This window comes from Physcomitrium patens, chromosome 21 (genome assembly GCF_059467195.1).
Source record: "Physcomitrium patens ecotype Gransden chromosome 21, ASM5946719v1, whole genome shotgun sequence".
Taxonomy (NCBI): Eukaryota; Viridiplantae; Streptophyta; class Bryopsida; order Funariales; family Funariaceae; genus Physcomitrium; species Physcomitrium patens.
The window spans coordinates 3226802-3251035 of NC_143430.1; the positions used below are offsets into that span (position 1 = coordinate 3226802).

General features: G+C 32.4%; 2 protein-coding genes across 4 annotated transcripts; both read left to right on the forward strand.

Annotated features, from left to right (window-relative positions):
- Positions 1 to 809: 809 nt before the first annotated feature.
- On the forward strand, positions 810 to 4074 carry LOC112274026 (uncharacterized). 3 transcript variants are annotated; one of them, XR_012216308.2, is made up of 3 exons: positions 810 to 1720; positions 1985 to 3136; positions 3525 to 4074. XR_012216308.2 is itself a non-coding variant. In XM_024503159.3 (2 exons), exons 1-2 carry the CDS (start codon positions 1481 to 1483, stop codon positions 2681 to 2683), a joined length of 939 nt encoding a protein of 312 aa, XP_024358927.1. In that variant the 5' UTR covers positions 810 to 1480; the 3' UTR covers positions 2684 to 4074. The 3 variants fall into 3 exon arrangements, 1 of the variants encoding a protein (XP_024358927.1); XR_012216309.2 differs by having other exon boundaries at positions 3528 to 4074; XM_024503159.3 differs by having other exon boundaries at positions 1985 to 4074.
- A 13489-nt stretch (positions 4075 to 17563) lies between these two features.
- LOC141044649 (uncharacterized) lies at positions 17564 to 22406 on the forward strand. Its single transcript, XM_073529639.2, has 2 exons — positions 17564 to 21164; positions 21298 to 22406. Exons 1-2 carry the CDS (start codon positions 20976 to 20978, stop codon positions 21412 to 21414), a joined length of 306 nt encoding a protein of 101 aa, XP_073385740.1. The 5' UTR covers positions 17564 to 20975; the 3' UTR covers positions 21415 to 22406.
- Positions 22407 to 24234: the final 1828 nt, after the last annotated feature.

Here is a 24234-nt window from a genome sequence, read left to right on the forward strand (position 1 = left end):
GTTTTTATAGTTTGTGATTTAATAACTTCAATTTCTTTTATATATTTAATTCATTTATATTATTTAAAGCTAATGCCAATGGTGTCAATGTGCCACGATGAAAACTTTGACTAGCTTTCAACAAGTGCATACATGTGTACATAAATCACAAGTTCATGCAGGATAGTTAATGTAATAGGAATATAAGATACCCTCAATAATACTATTTACATATTCACAACCAAGAATCAAATATTTAAATAGGTCAAAATTACATCAAATTGTATTAGACATGGTTTACATAATTCTCATAATGTTTTTTTTAGTACATTCAAATTTATGTAGATTGTTGTTGTAACTCTTCAATAAACCTTGATGTAATTTTTGTTATTGATTCGAATTTGTTCAACTTGTTTTGGCTCACACAATGTTCCATATGTTACCAAACAAAAAAATAAAAATAACATTATTGATAAAGCATATACGGTACTTCAAAACTACCATGTTGCTACTCTTTGCAATAAGAACTCAACACAAGAATGGAGATGTTGATTGATTTTTTATACATTATAATGAAAATCACTATTTCTTTGCATGAAATTTAATTAGCATAAAAAAATTAATTTATAAATGTATAAATTTTATTTTCTATTTAAAGTACATAACGTACATACATGTACAACTTTAACTTTACTTTGTCATAAGAATAAAGGATTCAAACTAAACTTATAGTAGGAAAAGATCCTTATTCCCATCCTTATACCACAAGACTCTTCCAAGAAAAATATAGGACCAAGATACATTTTGAGATTACCCTCTAGTACTAAATAAATAAAATGAAATAATATTGCATTAAATATAATAATTTATCGCTACATTTATGTATACTTCATCTAATAAGGAAAGAAAAGACAAATCCATATTGGTGAAGCTGGCCTTCATCTACTGAAGTGTGTCCTTTTATCGGATGTGATCACATTCATCCATATCTCTACCCATCGTTCCCTCGCATTTGGAACAACACCTGGCGATGTGCGCACGACATGGGAACGGAGGAGAGAGCGCCTCGTCCCTCTCATTTTCAGCCAATTCAAATAAAACACATTTTCCCGGGCAATTCAAATGGATTGTGGCGGGGGCGGGAAAGTGGTGAAGGCGGAGACGGGGCCATCTCGCCCTCCACTCCCTGACACCTCTCTCCCCTTCTCCACATCTACCCTTCCCCTTGCGCAACATCTTCTCATTCTCACCCCCACTCTTCCTTCGTTTCGCACGCCCTTTTTCGTCGGTGCCTGACTTTCTGTGCGCTGCGCTGTTTCGCTGCGTATCCTTCCATTGCTGTGAGTGTGCTGTGAAATGCTAGTGGCCGCGTGACCGTGAGTTTGGTGTGTTCGCGTGCGTGCCTTGTTGCACTTCTCTATTGAAGTGGTAGGCTGTGCCGTTTCCCCCTGTTGGCTGAAGCGTACACGCGTGTGTGTGAGTGTTGTTGAGGAGTTCCGCTATGGCTGCCGCCGACTCTGCCACCGTTGTCGATGCTGCCCCTGCCCCCGAGGTTCCAGAGGAAATTCCTGCGGAAGAGATATCCGTGAAGCCGCAGAGGGGGAGGAAGGCCAAGGCGGCTAGTGTGAAGAAAGCCGAAGCACCAAAGGAGAAGAAAGTGAAAGAGGTTAAGGCGAAAGAGCCCAAGGTTCCGAAGGTGCCCAAGGCGAAGACCCCTGCGTCGCATCCCACGTATCTACTGGTAAGCCTTGTTTATGTGAAATAGCCCTGTAGTCTTACGATACGCGGTGGTATTTTGATGTGGTATGAGTTTTACTTGTAGTAAGGTGTCCTGAGATGCGCTGTCCATACCGGTCCTGCCTACCTGGTGAATGTGGTTGTGATGCCTTTATTTGTGTGGAAACCTATCCCTTTTTTTTGTGCGTATCACAGCATGACTTGTGTAAGGAAGCCTTGTTATCTAGTACCTATAGTAACTAAAGAATGTTGGTGCATGTCATTTCAGATGGCGACGGAAGCTATTGCTGCGCTAAAGGAGCGCACTGGCTCTAGTCAGTATGCTATCGCGAAGTACTTGGAAGACAAGTATAAGACAGGTCTGCCCCCTAACTTCAAGAAGATGCTGACCACCCAGTTGCGTAATTTGACAAAGGCCGGGAAGCTGGTGAAAGTGAAAAATTCGTTTAAACTGTCCGATGAATTGAAGAAGCCTCCGAAGGCGGCCAAGCCTGTGAGCCTACCCAAAGCCTCTGTGAAGGTCGCGCCCAAAGCTAAGGTCGTGAAGAAACCCGCGGCCAGTCGTGTGAAATCGAAGACCGCCAGGGTAGGTGCAACTAAAACCAAGGTATCGGGTGCGAAGGCGACGAAGGCAACAAAGCCGGAAGTTATGGCAACGAACGCTGCGAAGCTGAAGCGACCCATTAAAGTGAGTGGGGCTTCACCAAAGAAGGCCACGACGAAGGTATCTGCGCCCGTGAGGAAGACAGAAACTGCGAAGAAGGCAGTCACTGCGAAGAAGGCACCCGCTGCAGTAGAGACGAAGAAGCCCGTGTCGGGAAGAAAACCTCCGACGGTTCGCAAAACGAGTACGCCGAAGAAGGCTCCGAAGTCCGTGAAGGGTCCGAGCGCGAAGGCGGTGAAACCGGTTGCGAAGTCGAAGACGGCGAAAGCGGCAGGCCCACCAGCGAAGAAGGCCAAGAAGTGAGTCGCGACTTTTGATAACTAAACTGGTGTTTATGAACACCACCACCTCGGAGAAATGGTCAATTACATGCAGTGTAGAAGGTTTTCGTAATGTGAAAGGGAAATTGGGTGGGTGTATGTCTGATTTTATAACGCACCGGTTCGGGCTTGTCAGTTCGTGGTGCAATGCGAACGAGTGACTGGTGATTGATTCTCTGGTGGAAACTTGTGAATCAATCACGAACATGCTCACGGTCTCCGAATCTGCCATGCTGGCTATGCCTATCTTTAAGGCACTTTTATGGATGCTTTGGCCTTACCTTCGTAATTCTAGAAACAAGGGGCGTGCATCAGTACCAGAAGATACTATGTCCGAAGCAATTATTGCTACGAAAATCACTAAGGTGAGACCGAAGGATGCAGAACGATAAGAGAGTATTGTTGGCCATGAGGAACGTTGTGACTCGAATTTGAGGTAGGTCTTCCATCACCTCCTCTCCGCGGTACACGAAAGAGGCGAATGTGACTTGTGATGGTACCCTAACCTTGGTTAAAATGGTATTAGTGTGTCAGCTGAACAAACCAGGTCATGCGGTAGAGAAGGTGAAAATATTATCTGTTGTTGATTTAGGATGATCTTGAATAATGTGCACATAAAGGAGACAAATTCACAATTATAAATACGTGGGCAAGCGCATGGGTCAAGTAATTAATTAATTTGAACAATGTAACGTCCACGAGTCTTTGATATTTGTTAGGCCGATAACAGACGTAATCTACTGAAGGATAATCATCAGTAAGAAAAGCGTATTCTTTGATTACGTCACGTGTAAAACTAGCCATGGTGATGATTTTGGTTCTAGAAGCCAGTGTGATTTCGGCATGCGGGCAATTCAAGGTCATTCACGAAGAACACAGCTATGGCAGCAATTGTGGAAACGTCTGAAGGGCAATAATCCTCTAGCAGTTCGAATGTCCCGAAGAAAGATCTCGATTGCGAAGCCTATGGTTCCTAAAGCACCAGTGAGAAAGTCGAGGTGAGTTCTCTTCGTTACCCTCAGTCACAGGAAAAGTAAGATTTGTGACTTCCAATGGATCATTTGAGGCGGCGTCTGGACCAATTTCCAGTTGCATGACGCTCTGAGATCCTTGCTAATATCGCACCTCAACTTCTGTATCACATGTGTGTTGAACCCACACTTGGTATGGTGCGTTACTGGGGCATGAGTTGGTCATGTATACATTACAGAAGTCGAATGTAAATTATATTGTGTCGGTGTAGGGCACGCCTTGTGTTTTGTGTGGTTGGCAACGGCCATAAGAGTTTCCGACAGGCATGTTCAAGATCCGGTGAAAGGTTAATCGGACTTGGTAGACAAAGAATTGGTTAAATAACCAAAATCAGTTTGTTAATTAAAATTATCAAATCAGTTACTCATTTGTTAAATAGTTTGATCCATCAATAAGTTATTTAAAGAATCATGTTTTTACCAAATTGATCATTTCTTAAATTTATTTAATTAATTAATTTAGCAAATAATTCTAAGAATGACATCTTGTCATAATGTTTTTGTACTATTGTCACTCATTTGTGATAAATTAATATGGGTGTAGTTGTTACTAACTAAAATATTGATTGTAGTGGTTTTGATGATTTTTCTATTATAAATACTAGTAGAAACTTGTGCAATTGGGTGTATATTTGTTTTTGACATAATATAAGATTACTTGTGTATAAGGTCAATATATATACTTTTTTATTGTAAAAAATATTTTAATCCAAAATTAGGTTACATAAATTATTTAATTATTTTCAATGTTGAAGTACTTTGTAAGAAACAATAATGTATATTAATCTAATAAACTTTTTTATACTATTCTTTAGTAGAATTGTTAAATTTTTTTGGTACCATTATGAAAAAAAATATAATATATAATTAATTAAGAAAGAAGATATTTTTGCTAAATTTAGTCCATCATACTTCATTGTTTGGCCTTGAGATTTTTTTTTTTTTTTTTTTTTTTTTTAATTGTCATTGCATAAACCACATAGAAGAAAAAATTTTTCCAACTTAAGGAAGATTTAACTTTTCAATAGTTAGAATAATTCTAAAAATGAATGCAATGTGGCCAAATTTTTCTCCAATCAATGTGTCAACTTCAATGTCTTAATTATTTAAACATTTGATAATTATCTTAGTTTTATTTTAGAGACCATTGGTTGAGTCATGATTACATAAAACCATCATGGATGTGCCAACTTCTAGCATGAACTTTTAAGGTGGTCACTTGTTTACTTGCAACATATCACATATTCCTTCTAAGACCATTTTTATACTTTTTGAATAGTCAACCTTGTGTATACTTAAAAATTCTCAATTTTTTCTTGGAATTGCTTCTAATATAGTTTAATTTATCATTGCAACTACATCATTGCTAGCCATCAAAATAACACATTTTGAAGAATAAATTTCTTTTCTAATTCTAATTTAGAGTTTTTGATATCAAGTACATTTTGAGATTTGCAATAAATACCACTTTTATAAATATTTTTAATTTACTTAGATAAATTTAAAGTGATATTACTTTACATTTGTATATCCATCTTTTATATATTGTTTTAAAAGTTAATTGATTTCAATAAAGAAGGTTTTACCTACATGCATTTAAAGCATGTAAATAAATAATTGTTATTGAGTTATGCATTTGGAATTTACTTCTATCTTCTTCAAATTTATTCAAAGTTATATTTAGATTCTATCTATCTTACCTAACTAAGAATATAAGCACATAATAAAGATATGAATAAGATGGATGCAACTTAAAAATATAGGAAAGATCTCTATGAATATTTTTGACAATAATGTCTTGTTTACTAGTAGTGCCATTGTTATCATCTACCAAAATCACACAAACTTATTTTTTGGTTTGCATATTAAATTATTGCGAGTCATTTTGCCAAAGCATTAGGAGTTAGACATTAAGATCCTTTAGAAGTCTACTTAATCTTTAGCCAATATTAACAAATAGTTGTGCATATAGATTGTAAGTGCCCAACATATTTTACGAAGCTTCTACCATTTTGTGCTCTAAACTAGTAAAGATTGACATCATGTTATTCAACTCAACTTTTGGATTGAAAATATATAACTAAACAAACCTAGAAGTTTTACATATAAATGGGAGAAGACTATCCATTTGATAGTATAGCTTTCTATATAAATGGTAAATAAATTTATGACCATTTATAAAATGCTAATTAATCAATGTAAAAGCTAATACATATACATGTATATGTTCTTGCAAAATATTTTAACATAAGAATATTAACTAAGTACATAATACATATACATGTATATGTTCTTACAAAATATTTTAATTTTGCAACTAGTACCTTCTAACATGTTGTACAAAGATTTTGGAGGAGAATTGAATAGAAGAAGAATGACTTTTCTATTCGTACATATGTTACAATGTAAATTCACCTTTGAAGTATTAGATACTTGTTTTTCTATCTTTTGAAGAGCTTAGCAATGGTCACAAGAGGTGATCATTTTTTCCAAGTGAATTACAAAGATTATTTGTCTCCCCTCCTTTCTTTATCCATCAAAAGTTAAATATGCAAGATAAATTCCATGTATCATGTGCCATGCTGCAAAAAGTACTTTTATATTCCTAATAATTTTTTATTGGCATTACACTTTTAAGTGAAATATGTAATGTGTTGTTTACTAATACTTTACTTCAAAGACGTTTATAAATTATATCTCATTTGTTGCATTACATCACTATATATATTGCATATTGCTCTTATTAATACACTATACAAACTGCATTTTTTTTCCTAGCCAATTAGTTCAAATGATCATAGTATTCTATAATTAAATAGTAAAAAAAAGAAAAAAGAAAAAGAAAAAAGAAAAAAATAATTTTCTTTATCAAAGATATTTCATGAATATTCTATTTTCAAAAGAAAAAAACAACTTACAAGCTTATTATAATCTTGCTATCCAAAATAACATGATGTTTCTATAATCTTTTTAAAGTTAAAATTAAATTAAAAAAATCTTTTTATTACTCTATTGATTATATAAAATTACTCTAGTTTTTTTTAATCTTTACAAAGCAAGAGTTGTTGAATCTATTAAATAATTTAAGATTCTAGTTAGTGTTTTAAGAGATCATTTGATTTCTATTTTATTTTTTGTTCTAGTTTTAAAAATATCTTTCTTTAAACAAAACAAAAAAAAATTAAAATAAGAATATTATTTATTTTTTTTAAAAAATATAAAATAATATTATATATATTATAAGAAATTGTTAAATTTATCTAGGCATTTATTATATTGATCCATCCATCTTATCCATCATTAAAAAAATAAATCACAATTGGATCCATATTTGTTGAAATCCAATTAAAAAAATGGTTGGATTTCCAAACAATGATGATAGAAGGATTGTAGTAAATGCATGGGTTGATTTAACAATTCTCATTTCATATTTTGTATAATTTAATATATAATATATATTGTACTGTGATATGTATTACATTGTACATATTAAATTGGTTTGTATATTATTGTGTATATACACATCTCATATATTTTTTATTAATTCAAATGTATAATTAAAATAATCAAAATTAATTTTAATTTTAATAAAATAGTAATATTAATAATAAAAAAACGAGATTTTAGTTAGTGGTATTAAATTTTAAAATCTATTGAAATTTTATATATTCTACATATTTTATTATAAAATATTTATATAGTATTTTATGTGAAATATGCTGGATATAATATATTTATATGTTTATTATATTGTGTGTGTGTATATATATCTTGGGTTTTTAAAAAATTACATCCTTCTTTCTAAAACTTAATATTCATTGTAAGAATTTGATTATGGAAATTTACATATTTATAAAAATAATATATTTAGGATGAATAATAATAGAATTAGGTAAAAAAACGTTTTTGACATGTTTAAAAAAATAAAAAATTTATTCCATAGTTTTTAAAAAATTCTCAAAATTTTGAAAACAAAAATCATTATAAAAACATGGTAATATTTGAATTCACTACATTATACAATTAAAAATATATATTTTTTAAAAATCGATCAAGAAAATAACATTTGATTTTTTTTCAATATATGGTAAAAATATGATTAAAATAACTTGTGTTTAAAATTTTAAAAAATTAATATATTTTAAAAATATGTTCGGATTTTAATATTGATATAGGTATGTAATAAAAATTATATCAAAAATCTTTTATACAATGAAAACAACTAGCTCAATTTTTTTGCTGCATTTAAATTGTTTTATGATATTTGAAAAGGTTTTTTAGATTGTTCCTAACTTTAATTGTTTTTATATTTTACAGAATCAACCAAATAGTACAATGCTAGCACAAACGTAATTTCTATATGAAAAAAATGATTTATATTTTTATAAATAATTATATATATATAATTTTGAGAAAATAATAATAATTATTTAATATGTCTTTTTATATGAATAGTATTCATACCTTTATTTAATTAAATTAGAAATAATAATTTTAAATTTATTTTAAATAGAGGCACATATGTTTATTTATTTATATTTATGCTTGTATACATACACATTATACTACCACTGTAGCATATTATTATAATAATACGTGAGTTTCTTCTTTCTGGCTCTATCTTTGCTGCACTATTACTTTAAACCTTGCAGTTTAGTTGCTGAAAGGCTCGACCATGTATTATTATTATTAATATTATTTTGCATCACTGCAATCTCTTTGTCCTGTTGTTGTGAAATCCATTGCTGCAAGCAATTGAAAAATAAATGATTCAGTTAACACATTTCTTAATTCTTATGTTTTCTCCACTGGCAGTTGTGAGAATGTTTTTTTCACATGTAGTGGGTTTAATCTGATGTAGAATCAAATTTCTAAAAAAATAACTTTTGTGTGCTTGATACATACACTTTGATTCTTGTAAATTATCCAATTTTTGAATAAAAAAACCTTCATTTTTTTTTCTAAATCACTAGTTGCATCAAAAATTAAATTACTTCTAGGAATGATTTGTTTTACTTCATTGCAAAAAAAGATTTTGAACCCAACTCCAAAGTTGAACCAACTTGTGTTGCACAAAGTTGTGCATCTATTTCTTTGTTGCTTGATTCACAAAGGTTTTGGTTTTGTAGTTTTGTTTGATGGTTTCTTCTTTGGCTTCAAAGTTGTTCTTGAAGTCACTTCAATTGATGGACTTTGTTGGGCTTGGTCTTGTTGTGTCAAGGGCATGGTTTCTTTTTTAAGTGTAATTGTTGCTAGTGTTGTGACTCAGAGCTTCCAGGCACTTTGAAGAGTGGTATTGGCAAGCTCATATGGAGTGTAGTAAAAAAAATTGTATTTTATGTATGAAATAGTTTCAAATATCAATGGCTCTGATTGTTGGTTTTTAGTAATTTCGACATAATTTTTTATACTAATTTTGGCTTCATTTCTTAGACATAATTCCATCATATTATAGATGTCCTTAAGCAACTTGTTTAGATAAAAGTTTATTTTTCTAGTACTTATTTTAAAGTGAGACATTTTTTATTAGGTTGGTTTGCTTTGTAGTTTTTAGAAGCCATCTAATTCATTACTTAGATTTATTTATTTATTTTATTATTATAAAATAATAAAAAGATAAGTTATTTTGTCTTTATCTTGATAATATACTTGAGGTAATTATATAATTATAATATGATTATAATGTATTTAAATTACATCTTTCAATTTGATTAATTTCTATTGAAAATTATTTTTGTTTAATCTAACATAACAACAACACTATTGAGTTAGTTGCAAAAAACTAATATTTAATTTTTTAACTTTTATTTTATTACTGCATAATAACCTGCAAAACACATTTAATTATTCTTAGTATGAAAATCTTCATAAAATTAAGCAAATAAGTCCTATTGAACATTATTAAATATCATGGCTAGAATTATTAAACCATTGCAAAATTTAATTTTTTAATTTATAATAAGTAATTAAATAATTTTCTTTTAATAAAATAGAATAATTGGAAGAAATTAAACAAGAATATGTATACATATATGAAAAAACATATACATATATAATGTATGTTTATTTCTCCCAAAATTTTATGAATATGTTGTCACAGAATAAACTAAAGACTTGTATAATATCTATAATATATTCTACTTTTATATTCACGATAAAAACTTAAAACTATTTTTTGACTCTTTTGTATTCATCACAGCTTCATGTGCAAAAATAAAAAAATAAGAATAAACATTTTTTCTTCTTTTGAAAAACAAGTTTATGAAAGATTTCCAAATACTCATGCAATGTACTTATTCTTTTATTCAATAAAAAACGATTATAAAATTACAAATAAGACATTTCTTGAAAGTGTTTTTTTTTTTTTTTTTTTTTTTTTTTTTTTTTTTCATTTGAATTTTTAATTATTTGAAATAAAATGACAAATAAAAGATAAATATTGGTATGTAATGTTTATGTCTTTTTATTTTCAAAAATACCGCAATTTAATTATAAATGCAATTAATTTCAATTAGATGAAAAAACTTGGAATATATAACTTAATTCTTCTATATATCTAGTATCAGTTTTTATTGATTTTATTTCATAATTTGAATCAATCATATTGTGTGATTAAATTAGAAAGATGTCAAATTTTCTATTATCAAATATGTGAAACTTTATATGAAAAGGATATTGTGAAACTTTATATAAAGGTTTCATAATTTTTTTTAATTGATAGAATAGAATAATAAATTTTGAAAGTTTGTTAATATTTAAAGAATGATGTGGCTGATAGAAACAAAAATTAATTTATTTGGAATAGAAATTAATTATTTAAGTAATGGTTTAGACCAAGCTTTGGACAACCTTAGATTCCAACAACAATATTTTTTCTTTTTTCTTCATTGTTAAGAATTTTAATCCATGAAAACATGTTTCACATTCTCTAATATTTCTTTTTAAAACGTCAAACTAATATAAATATCATATTTTATTTTAAAACTTCTTTTTACTTTTTGTAATACTTACTTTACTTTAATAATTATATTCAAATATCACTTAAAATATTTTAATCTAAATAGATATTATTTATCATATCTAAGTATTATTTTCTATCTATACAAGTTATATTCTATTTTTACTTTACATAACTAGACTAAGTGCCTCAACCACTTTTATTCAAATTCAATGTATGCTTTTTTCTTTAATTTAATTTATCATATTGTATTCTAGTTGATATTGATTTTTTATTGAAATAATATTGATTTTTTATTACTTAATTCAAAGTAGATTGGTTTTTTTACATTAAATTAAGTATAGAATTAATTTTCTAACTTTATTGTAAAACTTATTCTACTTTTAAATTCTTTATACATACTTTGAATTTTTGCATGTAATTTTGAAATTTATCTCTGAAACACTATTTTTATTTGCTAGCTATGATTCATGATGCTATTCTATTTTTTTTGTCCTAGTGTCTTTATGCAATAAGTGCTAATTTAAACTATATGATTTAAGTTTTTATTTATTTATTTATTTATTTTTTAATATAATTCTTAAATATGGAGAATTACCTTAGATTTATCATTTTATCAATATTTTGTAGACTCTAGACTTAAATTAATTATTTCTTGATAATATTTGGACATGCCATAAAATATTTAGTTGATTGTAGTAAATCAACCTACTAATATTATTTTTTATTTTTTATTTTCATTATCTATTTATTCTAAGTTCTTTATTTTTTATTTCTTCATCTATATATATATATATATATATATATGGAATTTACTCTTTTTAGTCCATTGATACAAATACAAATAACTTTAATGCCAGAGGTTTTATTTCTTTGGATCCTATTTTTATTATTAGATCTTTAAAATTGTGTTAGTTTTTTCTATTAATTGGCTATTTATTATTAATTCAACTTCAAACATTGTCGTTTTTGAATTTATTTTCTATTATTAACTCTTATCTTTGGATTCCCTTGTCATTAAAAAGCTATAGCCAAAGAAATAAGTTAATAATTACTAGACTTATAATTGTTTGTAATTGGGTCTGAAAAATTGTAATTAATTATTACTGTAAATTAATAATAAGAAATAAGAATCTAATTTATTTTACTATTGGTGTGTTTGGTAGCCATTATCATTTAAATAAATAACTTACTTTCATATTATAACTACTTGTAGAAGCATGTTAGTTCTATAAGTGCTAAAAGAGAAGTTCAATATATTTTAAAGAATTAATTAATCTTAATACTTTTGTTTGATTGATTTAAAACTATACTTTAGTAATAACACATTTGACATTCATCTCATTTTTATACACCAACAACAAATCACTCTCCTAAATATCGATCAATTGGTATTTTTAAGAACCTTATTAATTTTAAAACTCTATTAAAATATCTTCTTTAGGAAAAAAAAATTTGATTATTACCTCTATATTTGATTAATAATATTTAAATAAATATAAAACATGTTTTCAAAAAATATTTATATTCTATAGTAAGTTTTTTCATAATCATAAGTGTGTATCTTACAAAGAAATAATACCTACTTTTTAGCATTGTAGATTTATTGTAGTATCTTGTTACCTTATATTATTATGCTTGATTTCTTTCTTATAACATATTTTTATAAGATTGATCTTGTCTTAAAATTAAAAAATCAATTTCAAAGAATGACATTTCATCTAACCTACTATTATTGTCATCTACAAATAAATTCTATATTTTTCTATATGACTTGATTGGTTGGATTGATTAAATTTAATTTTGCTTAAATTTGTCTCTAATATCAAATAGTTAGATAAAGACTCAATAAATTTATTAATCAATTAAATTATATTTAATTTTTTTTTATGAAAAAGATAATATAAATAATTTATTATAAATAATATGAATAGAATCAATAAATACCACATTTAGCATCAGATTAAAGGTCCTACAAAAATGTACATAGCTAACAACATAGATTTAGAAGTTTTCTTGTATATCTAAGGTTTTTGAGGTAAAAAATTAAGATAAAAAAATTAACATTAAAATGAAATTTAATCTAAACTAATCTTTTAGACTTAATTGAATTAAATTGGAAAAAGAGAAAATAAAATCCAACTATATGCAAGAATAAAATTAGTTCAAGAAAAATATTATCATTTAGAATAAGGTCTTAATTATATTTTAAAACACAAACTAAAAGAAAGAGAAAGAAATAAAAAGAAAAAAATAGAACTAGATAAAAATAGAAGATTGATGAAATAATACATTATAGGAGTATATAGAAGCTTAGAAAGAAGTATAAGAATATATGTAATCTACTTATGATTTATTTATTATAAATATAGTTTAGATTAAATTTTAAAATTATATATCTATTTCCTATTAATAATATATAATAGAGGTAGTAGTCGATAATATATCAATAAGTCTTTAGTTTTTTAAAATACTCTTAGAAGTAATAAAAAATAAAATATAAAAAAAATTTATATTAAAATTTTAATTATTTTACTTATATAGAATAGTTATTCAATATTAAGAAGTAAAAATTAAAAAAATAAAATATTATTCAGCTAAATAAATTCAAATCAAAATAAAATATCAACAAAAATAATTTAGCATAGAAATTTAATTCAAAGAGTTACAATTAGATAATTATAAAACCTTTGTAAATACTTAAACAAAAATTGTAAAGTAATTTATATTTAATAATATATATATATATTTTATAGATGAAGTGAAAGTCTAAAAATCAAAATAAACAAACTTTAATGTACTTAGATATATTATGTTGTTGTTAATAGTTCATATATTTAATGAGATATATGGAGGATTGATTTTAGTGCTAACCTTATTATTGTGGATTAATATTTTTGTCTTTGCCAATTTTACAACCACTTTTTGTGGTATCTATTTTCAACATGTGTAAACTAATGTATTTGTTGAAGTAGTGTTAATTGATTGTAATGTTTTTGCATAGTAAGTATAAGATGTATTCATTAAAAAGATTCTTATTTTTTTACCTATTAGATGCACTTATTAGAATGCAAAGATGTCTCTAAGAATTAAATTTTATTAATTTTTCTATCTTTTTTTTATATATTTATTCTTAATATGAATAAATTAATTTATTTGTGTTTTCTATTTTTATTGAGCATGTTAAGATTTATTTTTTAACTTTACTAAGCTATTATTTGTCCTTATAGTGTATTTGATCATGTGTGCTTGAGCATTGGTCAGCAAGATATTTGTTACATCAATATATTAGTATAAACATTTAGGATTCTAATAAAAAGTTGAAGGGTGTTATAGAAAAATTCAGTCATTGGCAATGATCTTCTTTTATATAATGAACATTTTTAGACAATACAACTTTTTTCTTATCATTGTTGAAAAATTACATTGTTATTATTATTGATTGGTTATTGAATCTGTATGATCAGTATCATAAGTGCACAAATTTTTTATTGTCGTAATGTGTTTATTAAATTCTAATTATTTATTTTTACAATTTAATATATTTTGTTCAAACTTCAATTTTTAATAATTGTATCAACTATATAAATACCATTTGTTTTCCTAGAAGACACTTTAGAAGATGCTCTACTATAAATTCTATTATAATCTTGCTTCTATATGTAACAAATGTTAGATTTTTTGTCAAGTCAATACACGATGTTTTTATATTCTATTGCTATTGCAAACTATTTAAAATCTATTTTTAATTATTATTTGTTGATTTAGAAGAATCAATTTCTTATTATTTTTAATATTTATACTAATGGTTTGAGTTTATTATAATCTAATTTATTTTATTCTACAATTTATTTTTAGAAACTAATTATATCTACACCTAACAGAAATAAAGCTGTAATCTAGTAATATATATATATATATATATATATATATATATTAGAATACTATTTATAATTCTAAGAAGATCTGTCGAACTTTTTTAAGAACTTATTGCAATGCAAAATTAAGGATCCAAATTAACAATGCTATTATCATCCTCTCTAAGTAATATTCTAATATAATGTACAACTGATTGTTTATAATTTATGTAATAGTTTTTTTTTTTTTTTTTTTTTTTTTTTTTAATGTTATCTGAATTAGAAAATTAGTTTTGATTTATAAAAGACTTAACATATAAGAAACTAAGTTTAGAATCTATTGTTGCATGTTACAAATTTCAAAGGTGGTTTTATAATACCTTAGTATTTATATTTTGGTATTATTATTATATCTAAAATACTTGTTGTAGTGAATAATATGAATATTTATTATTTGAATAAAATCTATTTTTTCAAAGAATAGTCAAATTTCTTCTACATATTTAAGGGTCTTTTTTACTATTATTATGATAAACAAATGTTTAAAGTACTCTATTTCTTAGATGACAAGTTTTACATCAATGAAAAAAATGTGGTTAGAATCTTGTAACTACATACTTCCAAGTTTTCTTTAAAGTACAGTTAATCATTCTTCTCTAAAGATTTTGTTGAAAGAATCAACTTCCACGGCGACATTGAAACAACAAATTGCGGAGGAGCTAGCCATCGCACGAAATCTATAAAGCGGTCCAGCAATGGCCCATTTGCCGGGACTAGAATCAGGTTGACAGGAGGCGGCGAATCCAAAGCACCGTCTACGAGAATCCAACGAGAACTCCCACGCGTTTGAATCCGCTTTCAGGTCAACAGATTTCAGACGTAGCCGTTCGGAGTCGTAGTCGTCGAGGTTCAAATTTAGAAACGGGGAATATGAGTTACGCATGTCCGCTACGAAACCCACCCACCTGGATCGTAATTGTTCACAACCTGGAGGCACAGTGTCTCCGTGTCGTCGTCGTGAAACCCACAGTGGTAGATAAAATGCTTGTATCTGTGCTACTACCACCGCATGGGTTCAGAACTGGAACGGAAATCCAGAAAGCCTAACAGTCTCCCTCTGAATTTAATCTTCATCGACTACTGTTCGTCATGTTCAAATCTCGCCGTGGATGTGGTGGCGACTGAGGCAGAACACTAGCATCTCCTTCGGGCGTATTTCGCCGTGTCTCGATGGCCTCCACAGCAGCAACATTGGGATGATATAAAAAAACAGCAAGATTGGTAGGTCGTAAAAGCAACAAACACGCTCCATTGTTAGGCATCCGACGATTGTTGGGGAGCTGCCGAAGATGCTGTGGCATCTAGGGTGTTGACTGGAAACGTGAATGGGGAAAACGAATGGTGGGGGCCGTGGACTCAGCCAAGGTGGCCTCGAATCGATCACATCCGCAGCTCGAGCTTTTAATGGAATTTTCTACAGGGACGAAGTCTTAGCGGACAGCTAATGGAGGCTGGATCCGGGCCCTCGCCGTTGCGGTTTTGGTGCACGCTGCTTGCCTGCCGCTGAAGAGGTCCGCTCGTCCCCGTTCTTCCCGTTGTTGCTGGCCTTGGTCCCCACTGCTCCATAGCTGGCGACTTAAATGCTCCCTTTTAGGGCAAGGTTCTTCAATCCCATGCTCCAAAGCATTGGCTTTGTATGGGCACGGAGCCACACAATGTCCAGTACATAATCCCTCAATGCACTTACAACAGCAGCAGCAGACCCCGTTTACTAAACCCATATTACTGGTTTTTATACTATTTCTTTGACTATGTTGAGTTCAGTAATTTGGTCATGAATCCATGTTGTGGAGACTGCCGAAGTTCTGTGATTGTTGGTGATGTATGTTGTCAAAGTTTTGTGAAAATCTGATGATTCATTAGTGAGGAATCAGATGTGAAAAGAGATAAATATATGATTTGCCAGATAACGCGAAAAGAGAATGAGAAAGAATACAGAAAGTTGTTTAATATAGTCGAGCATGGGAGAAAGTAACTATTTGTGCGAAGGCAACTGCTTTTTGTATATGAATGTTGCAATGATTAATGCACATTGCAAGAGAAGTCTAAAAAGGGAATAAAGAGGTATTGACATTGATAATTGGATCAAGAAAATGTCATGAGTAAAGAAAAATCTGTAAATAAATGAAAGTGGTTGTGTTTTATCACAGCTTTCAAAGCACGATGTTAAAATGTAAAGGCGGCTTGTGCCTAGAAAATGTTGGTTACGTTCATTACGAAGAATTTAAGAATGTTATCATTCAGTGCCTCAAAGGTTTACTGAGAAGTATATTTTTACTTTTTAATACTCAGGTTATACAACAGACATAGTTGTATATAAATCGAAACACATTGAATAAGATTTGATTGTCAAAATAAGATTAAATCCCAGCAAATGTTCGAAAACAAAATGCCAAAGGAAAAATAAAAACAAATGCAGCTCTTAAACATGAAATCCATGCTTTTTATATTCATACTCAGACATAAAAGAAATTCGATATAAATAGGGAAAAAAACACAGCGTATTGAATGATACTCTTGAGATCATGTATTCAAAGCAGAGCAAAAGTGGCAAAGATCAACATGCTCAAGGCAACCCTAAAGATACACAAGGGTTTTGTGCAAGAAGCGCATAAGAGCAAAAAAAGTAGAGAAGAGACCAATAAACTTTTTAAAAAGGGATTCAAGTCCAACCTATAAGTGGGCTTTTCATTAACTCTTGATTGCATGGAATTGTCCCATATCGAATTTCACATGCAGATGGCCAAAGCTCATTCGCATCGAAGTCTTCGGCGGGTCTTGACTGCAATGGGTATAGCAAGGGAACAACAGGGAGAACTTCGTATAGAACGTTTTAGGAACGTCAAAGAGAACGGTGTTCCCCTCATAGAATCGCTCACTGACATACGTAACAGAATGATCGTATACCACGGTATATGGCAGTCATCCACTATCCCCCTTAAAACCGTGCGCCACGTGGTTTTAGCCCTGTTTTACGACCCTTGTTTTCTGAAGCTTGCTCTCGATGGTAGTTGTGATTGTGGTAGTGATGGCATTGTGGTGCTGCACGGTGCTCATGGAAGCCAGGAGATAGTAGAATTGAGTGGCCAAGTGAGATTGGTTTGGGGCAACTGTGGCTGTGTCTTTGACCTCCGCCACGGTTACCTTGATTTTTAGTGGTATGAAATTCAGTTAAGATTTGAAGTTGTGTGAAGTCGAAGGAGGCAAAGGGGTGTAGGAATTTGGGAGGGAGACGAGATCAATCCTCTCCCAGCCCTCGGAGTCTCATAGAGGTCCTGCTTCTGTCTATTCAGGAATAGCGTACTCGTTCTTCATTTCTATGAGGTTTTTGGTGCGACATTTTGTGCTTGTCAATATCAGATGGTAATTCGTGTTGGACGCTGCTTGGTCTTTTTTCGAATAGAAAGAAGAGAAACGATAGATTGCAATAGGGAGGAAGGAGAGAGTGCGAGGGCGTGGATTGTTAGAGGATCCATTACGTGCACTGAGAGCCTTGTGAGTTGATGAGCTTCGTGCCGTTGAGCGTCGTTTTGTTTGTGCCTACTCTCGTGAATTGTGTTTGCATACGAATTGTTGGATAGGCTGAATGCTTCAGTGAGAGCAATGATTTTGGAGTTTAGGACGGGAGAAATTTATGTCAAAGAATGAAGGAAATACGCAGTGTCCATTGCATGCGTTTTTCTAGGGTATTCAGTGGTCTATGCCCTATTCTGTCTCTATTCGTTTCTCTTGTGTCGAGTTTGTTTCTAGTATTCAAAAACGAGAGCATGCTTGAAGGCTCCTGCATTCCTCTCTACGGACTAGATAAACAATAGTCGACAATAGATATTGCATTCAACGTTTTCTCAGTCTCGTAGACGTTTAGAGTTGGCGGAATCCAGTTAGACTTCCCTTTGATATCGTCGTGAAGGAGTTACAAATACTTCAGGTTGTAATTCCCACCCATTATTTAGTACATTGTGCATTTCTGCACATCAGTTTGTGAATCCATATGATTTTGCCTCTGTGAAGGCCGAAGAACCTATTGCGATATGTTAATACCATTGGTGGAAAATCAAGAAAAAATTAAACTGTGTGAAAATTCTACGTGGTTGACTTGTCTCCGTAGTGGACAACGGAGGCACAGCGCCGAATTTCATTTCTATCGTTGCTGTTCCAGAGGATGGACATGCTAAACCTGGAAATCCAAGGTCCTAAAAGAATAAATTTTAAGATGTAGCAGTGGAAAATTTAAAGTTTACAAGCCTGCTTCGAGGCCTGGAAATCCACCCACAGCGGTCTAGGCATAGATTTGGGGTTTTTTTTTTGTTTCTTCTTCTTGGGAGCACGTCGAGACCAGATATTTGTAGATACATGAATAGTAGAGAATAAGGTTGACGTTGAGATAACAAGATGAAGGAAGAAGAAGGCTCTCGGTATCTTAGTCCGCTCGTGAAGCAGGACTTGGCGAAGCTCAACTCAGATGGGGATACTCGGAGCATTGCGCTAAAATCCTTGAAGCTATTTGAAGAGCAGCTTGATGTGTCTAGCTTGTTTGCTTGTTCATTTCCCCAAGTAACTCGTCGCAACTCCAGTCCTCTCTCAATGCATCCTTGTAGTCCATGATTCTTCCGTCATCTAGTCATGACAGAAAGTATTAATATGATCACAATGTGGAGCAATATGAGCTTCGTGTAGGTAAGGTGATAAATTTTCTTTTTCCTTTTTTGGAGCTGGGTTTCATGCATTGTATTGGAATGAATTTTTCACAAAGCATTCTGCTCCCAGCGGCTCCTCGCCGTATATGATAATTCCGAAGGTAAATGGTATATTGGAATAATTTCAACGTTCAACTTGGTTGGATACTTTCAATTGATGCTTACATTTCTTGACAAAAAGACTCTCGAAACATAGCTCTACTATACATTGCATGTACGCTAGCACTCCGAATCATCAATTTTAATATGATATGTTCAGATGTGCGATAAAGTAGCATTCATAGTGATAACCATGATGTAGCATCTGTATTATTATGTAGGTAATATGACTTATTTTCAAATGTTGCGCATGTGCTTGAACTCTGCCGAGCTGACAAGATGACACACGTAAGGACAATTCTCAGTGAAGTGTTGCACATTACTAAAATGCTGTCCTCTGGAAGCGCGGCCCACAAATCAACGGGCGTGGCAGCGGGGCCTATCCAAAAGCCCACAGAGCGTAATGATCAGAGTCCTTGGTTTAGCAAAGAGATTCCTGACTCTCCAGTGTCAGGCAAGGTTCTAGTCTGAGGGCGTCTATGGGCCCAAGGACTTGAAGGGCTGTCTTTCCTTCTCCAGGGCCGAAGCGGGGCCCTGTCTACTCAAGAGCCTCTATGAGTCTAATTAGGGTCGATACAATCAGTCCTAGTGCTGCCAGTCCGAGGTTGAGAGCGTCTAGTTCAAGTGAGGGCTGCAAGTCCAACTTCTCAAGAATCTCATCATCTGTCTTATTCATCTGCTTCAACTTCAACTTCAGAATCTGTTCGAATTCCATCCGACCGAATCAATGTCAGATTGAGGGCTAAGCGGGCACCTCTTTACCTCCCTCAAGGCACAAGTTACCCCCATTCGCCCCGATCTGCGAGTACTCTAGTTACGTCTCCTACGAGTTCTACTACTACCGTTGAAGAGTGCGAGTTTCTATCACGTAGATGTGAAAGCTGCCCCTCCCGTGTACATTCTGCGTTTATCTTTTTTACTCAAGCTCTTGCTTCTAAAATTATTTATGTAATTTATCGTTCACACTTTGGATGGTTGTCCGTACCTTAACATGGTTGGTTGCTAGCTTATACAATTTCGTAAGAATATTTGACATATTCATCTCACGCACAGTGTAGGAGACCGAGTGTTTGTGAATTTGAATCTGTTGGGGACTTGAATTTTGAGTGTTTGTCACAATGTCGTGGTGTGTGGAATATCTTAAGGCTCAAATTAAGCCACTTCCTTAAGGCTTCTTAGTACATCTTAGTACGCCTTTGACATATGCTTTGTCATGTGAGCCACACTTATTGCTAAGGAGACTGTTTGATCACGGAGCAGAGGAGGTTATCTGGAAGATTACAAAGCCGAGTTTGGCGACAATTATTTGCGATTGCAAGCTCCATTGATGTCGGTGGCATCTACTCCCATCTTGACTACTGAACTTGATGCATTAGGTGCTGAACTTCAAAAGCTAAACGATACCCAAGATTCAAAAGATTTTGATATCGATATAACTGTTTCGGAGGACGCCCGTCAACTGAAGCCAAGTTTACCTCGGTTGAAAGTTGGCGCCAATAGCTTGGGTTAGAATTCAGGACGTGTGCATCCAAATGATGACAAAGCGTCAGTGTCAAGAGCTTGTAGCACTAGCATGCAGATAAGTTGGACAAACAGTCATATTGCGAGATCTGGAAGAGACGCTTCACAAGCGGAAATTGAAGTGGAAAAACACGAGATTTTTACTTCAGACTTATCAATTCGCGCTCAGAGCTCTGGGGCAGCTGGAGCGGAGGTTGACACCATAAAAGTCCTAGGTGGTCTATGTATCCATTTGGAAGAGGTGTGGAAACTGATAACTAAGGTTCAGACTTCATTCAGTGTTTTATACTTCTAAATTAATTTATGTTTGGATGCCACAGACATATAGTTGCCATGTTTATTGATAATTCTTGGTTATTTTTTTTGATTTGCAGAAGTTAAGGTTACTGAGCACAGCAAAAGATTTTATTCCCTTCGTTCTACCGACGCGACTTGTGCGCTCTCTGTCAAGTCTGTCCAACCATGAATCGAGAGGAGGTTATTACGAATAGGATGATGTGGTACTATTCAACGATGCAGATGCAGCCAAATTGGATGCCGAGTCGTCAAGCAAGGCGGGATGGAGTGTTCGTGACAACCCAATTGCATCTGAGGGGTCATACAGATCTAACACTTCTGACCAGGAGTTCGACGAGTGGCATAAGGCAGATGACTTTCCCAGACTTCGTAAGCTGGGCTCTATTGATGTCAGTCCTCGCGACATTCACATGATCTCACCAGACGCTAAAGTATCCCAATCTGTTGATGATGGTGCAACCTTGAATCCCACTGGCCGTGATTGCAATCCTGGTGTGGTCCACAACCCAGATCGTGTATGTCATGCATATGTCTCGGCCAAACAAAACATCAAATCGTGCACTTTGCTGGTCCACAGTCAACCCAAAGATATGGATGCTGAAAAACAGGTCATTTCTAATGGCCCATTTAATCTTATCCTCAAGGGCAAACCAAAAAGTGGGAAAATTTGTGAAGATTCTGCTGGTGAGTTTGATTATAACGATCCTTTCTTCAATAAATCGTTAAAGCAGGTGGATCAACATGAAAGAGGACATCCCACGATCCGAATGATACGATGACACAATTGTGCTGGTACATTGAAGCAGTGTTGGGAGGATCTCTGTTTGTAGTGCTTGCTCTTCCTGAAGCCGTGGTTGTTGGCAAGGCTCTGACTGGGTCACGCGAGCTTGAAGGCCTTGTGCCCACATGGTCATATAGTCCATCATGCTTCACATTTGTGCATATTTGCAAGTGTGTTGTAACGTAATTATTCATGTACCAAGAAGAGTTGTAATATAGATTGAATCAATACTAGCTGTAGTTGTTGTGTAATCATCATATCAACTTACAGTGACATAATGACTTGCGCATAGCCGGAAAAGCGAGAAATTTGGAGATTTGGTTGAGGGTATTCTCAAGATTACATGCATGTAGGATATTTTTTATGACTGTGTCCAAATAATAAAGTATCATATTTAACTTAATATATACTGCAACAATATGTTCATTTGCTCGTTTGTTTGATATTGCTTTATTTGAATCACTTTAGTTTCTTCTACTTAGTAATAGAATATTTTGATTTCTTTTTTACTCCAGGAACAGCCAAGGAATATGTACGACTGTTGTATATCCAATGCTATCTATTTCACCCTACCGATCAAATCAATTGCTGGTTTTTAGAGTAAATGATCCTACCTCTCACCTAGCATTTAGTATTGAACACGCATGATTAACGAATGACTTTACTTTGAAAAATCCTAAATCCTAAACCCTAAAACATGCTCAACCCTAAACCTGTGTGATATATGATGACAAGTTTGTATGCTCCAACTTTGACAAGATAACCCTATATTTTTTCGACACCAAGAAATGGGCTCTAAAGAACTCTAAAGCATCAATGATGAAGGAGATCCTCACAGGAATGTATAGGTTCATAACAGATGTATGCGAGTCTTACATGGAGACCATCGAGCCTGCTACCAAGATAATGGACTTCATACAATCGTCTGACAACAGAAGGAAGATGATGTATACCTGTGCGGGAATGTTATACAAAGAGGGCTTTGAAGAACTCTTGGATTCTAGACGAGATGTAATCGGTATGAAAGGTGGTGTGTATGACTTTACAAAAGACAAGTTTAGAAGGATGGAACCGGATGACTATATTACTTTGTCAACTAGGATTCCATTTATACCACTCGATTACAACTCAGAAGTAACTAATGAGGTTCTTGATCTCCTAGCAAAGGTGTTCCCTAACGAGGACATAAGAAGATATTTTATAAGGTTTATCTCATCATGTTTATAAGGACGAAATGCAAACAAGATATTCTCCATATGGTCAGGATCTAGAGACAACGGAAAGACTGTTATGGTCTCTTTAGTTGAACGAGCATTTGGAGACTATGCAATAAAGATGCCAACATCATTGCTTATGGGAAAGAGAGTACAATCATAAGCAGCTACTCCCGAGCTAGCAATGCTTAAGGGAAGACTTATAGCTTTCGTTCAAGAGCCTGATGAAGGTGACAAACTCAACCTTGGTGTTATGAAGGAGCTTACAGGGAACGATAGTCTCTATATTAGAGGATTGTATGAAGAAGGAACTATCATACTCCAGACAACAAAGTTTGTACTTATTGCCAACAGGATTCCACAAATGAGTATGTTTGATAAAGCTGTGTGGAGTAGAGTTAGAGTAATGCCATTTGTATCAATGTTTGTTGATAAGATAGAATCATCTCATGATTCTCTTACAACACACTTGAAGGATATTAACTTCTCCAATAAGATTCCTTTGCTTGCTCCCGTATTCATGAGATTAGTAATAGAAGAGTACAAGCAATATCTAACTTATGGTCTTGAAGAATCTAATGAAGTTAAGGATTGTACTGAGACGATTTGTGTGTCTAACGATATCTTTGGACAGTTTTTAAGTGCTAATGTTGAGAAGAACAGCAAGAGTATAGTTGCTATAAAGGAGCTATACGATACTTACAAGTATTGGTCAAAGGATATGTTTCCAATAATGAAGGTAAAAGATATATCATCCCTACGACAGTATCTAGCTAAGAACTCGTACACCATAGACGCTATAGATGAGATTGAAGGTTTACTTTGTGCTACTTCGAATCCAATTTCTAACGCCTTATATAGCTTCCAACATGTGCCTACAAGCCCACTATGGATATGGGAAATGATAACTATAGTATAGATATAAGAATTGCTAGTTGCTCACAGACATTTGTCAAGCTTGGTCACTACCTTTTCATCCAATGTTGCTCATGCTAAGTTCCATTGTTTGCAAATAGTGG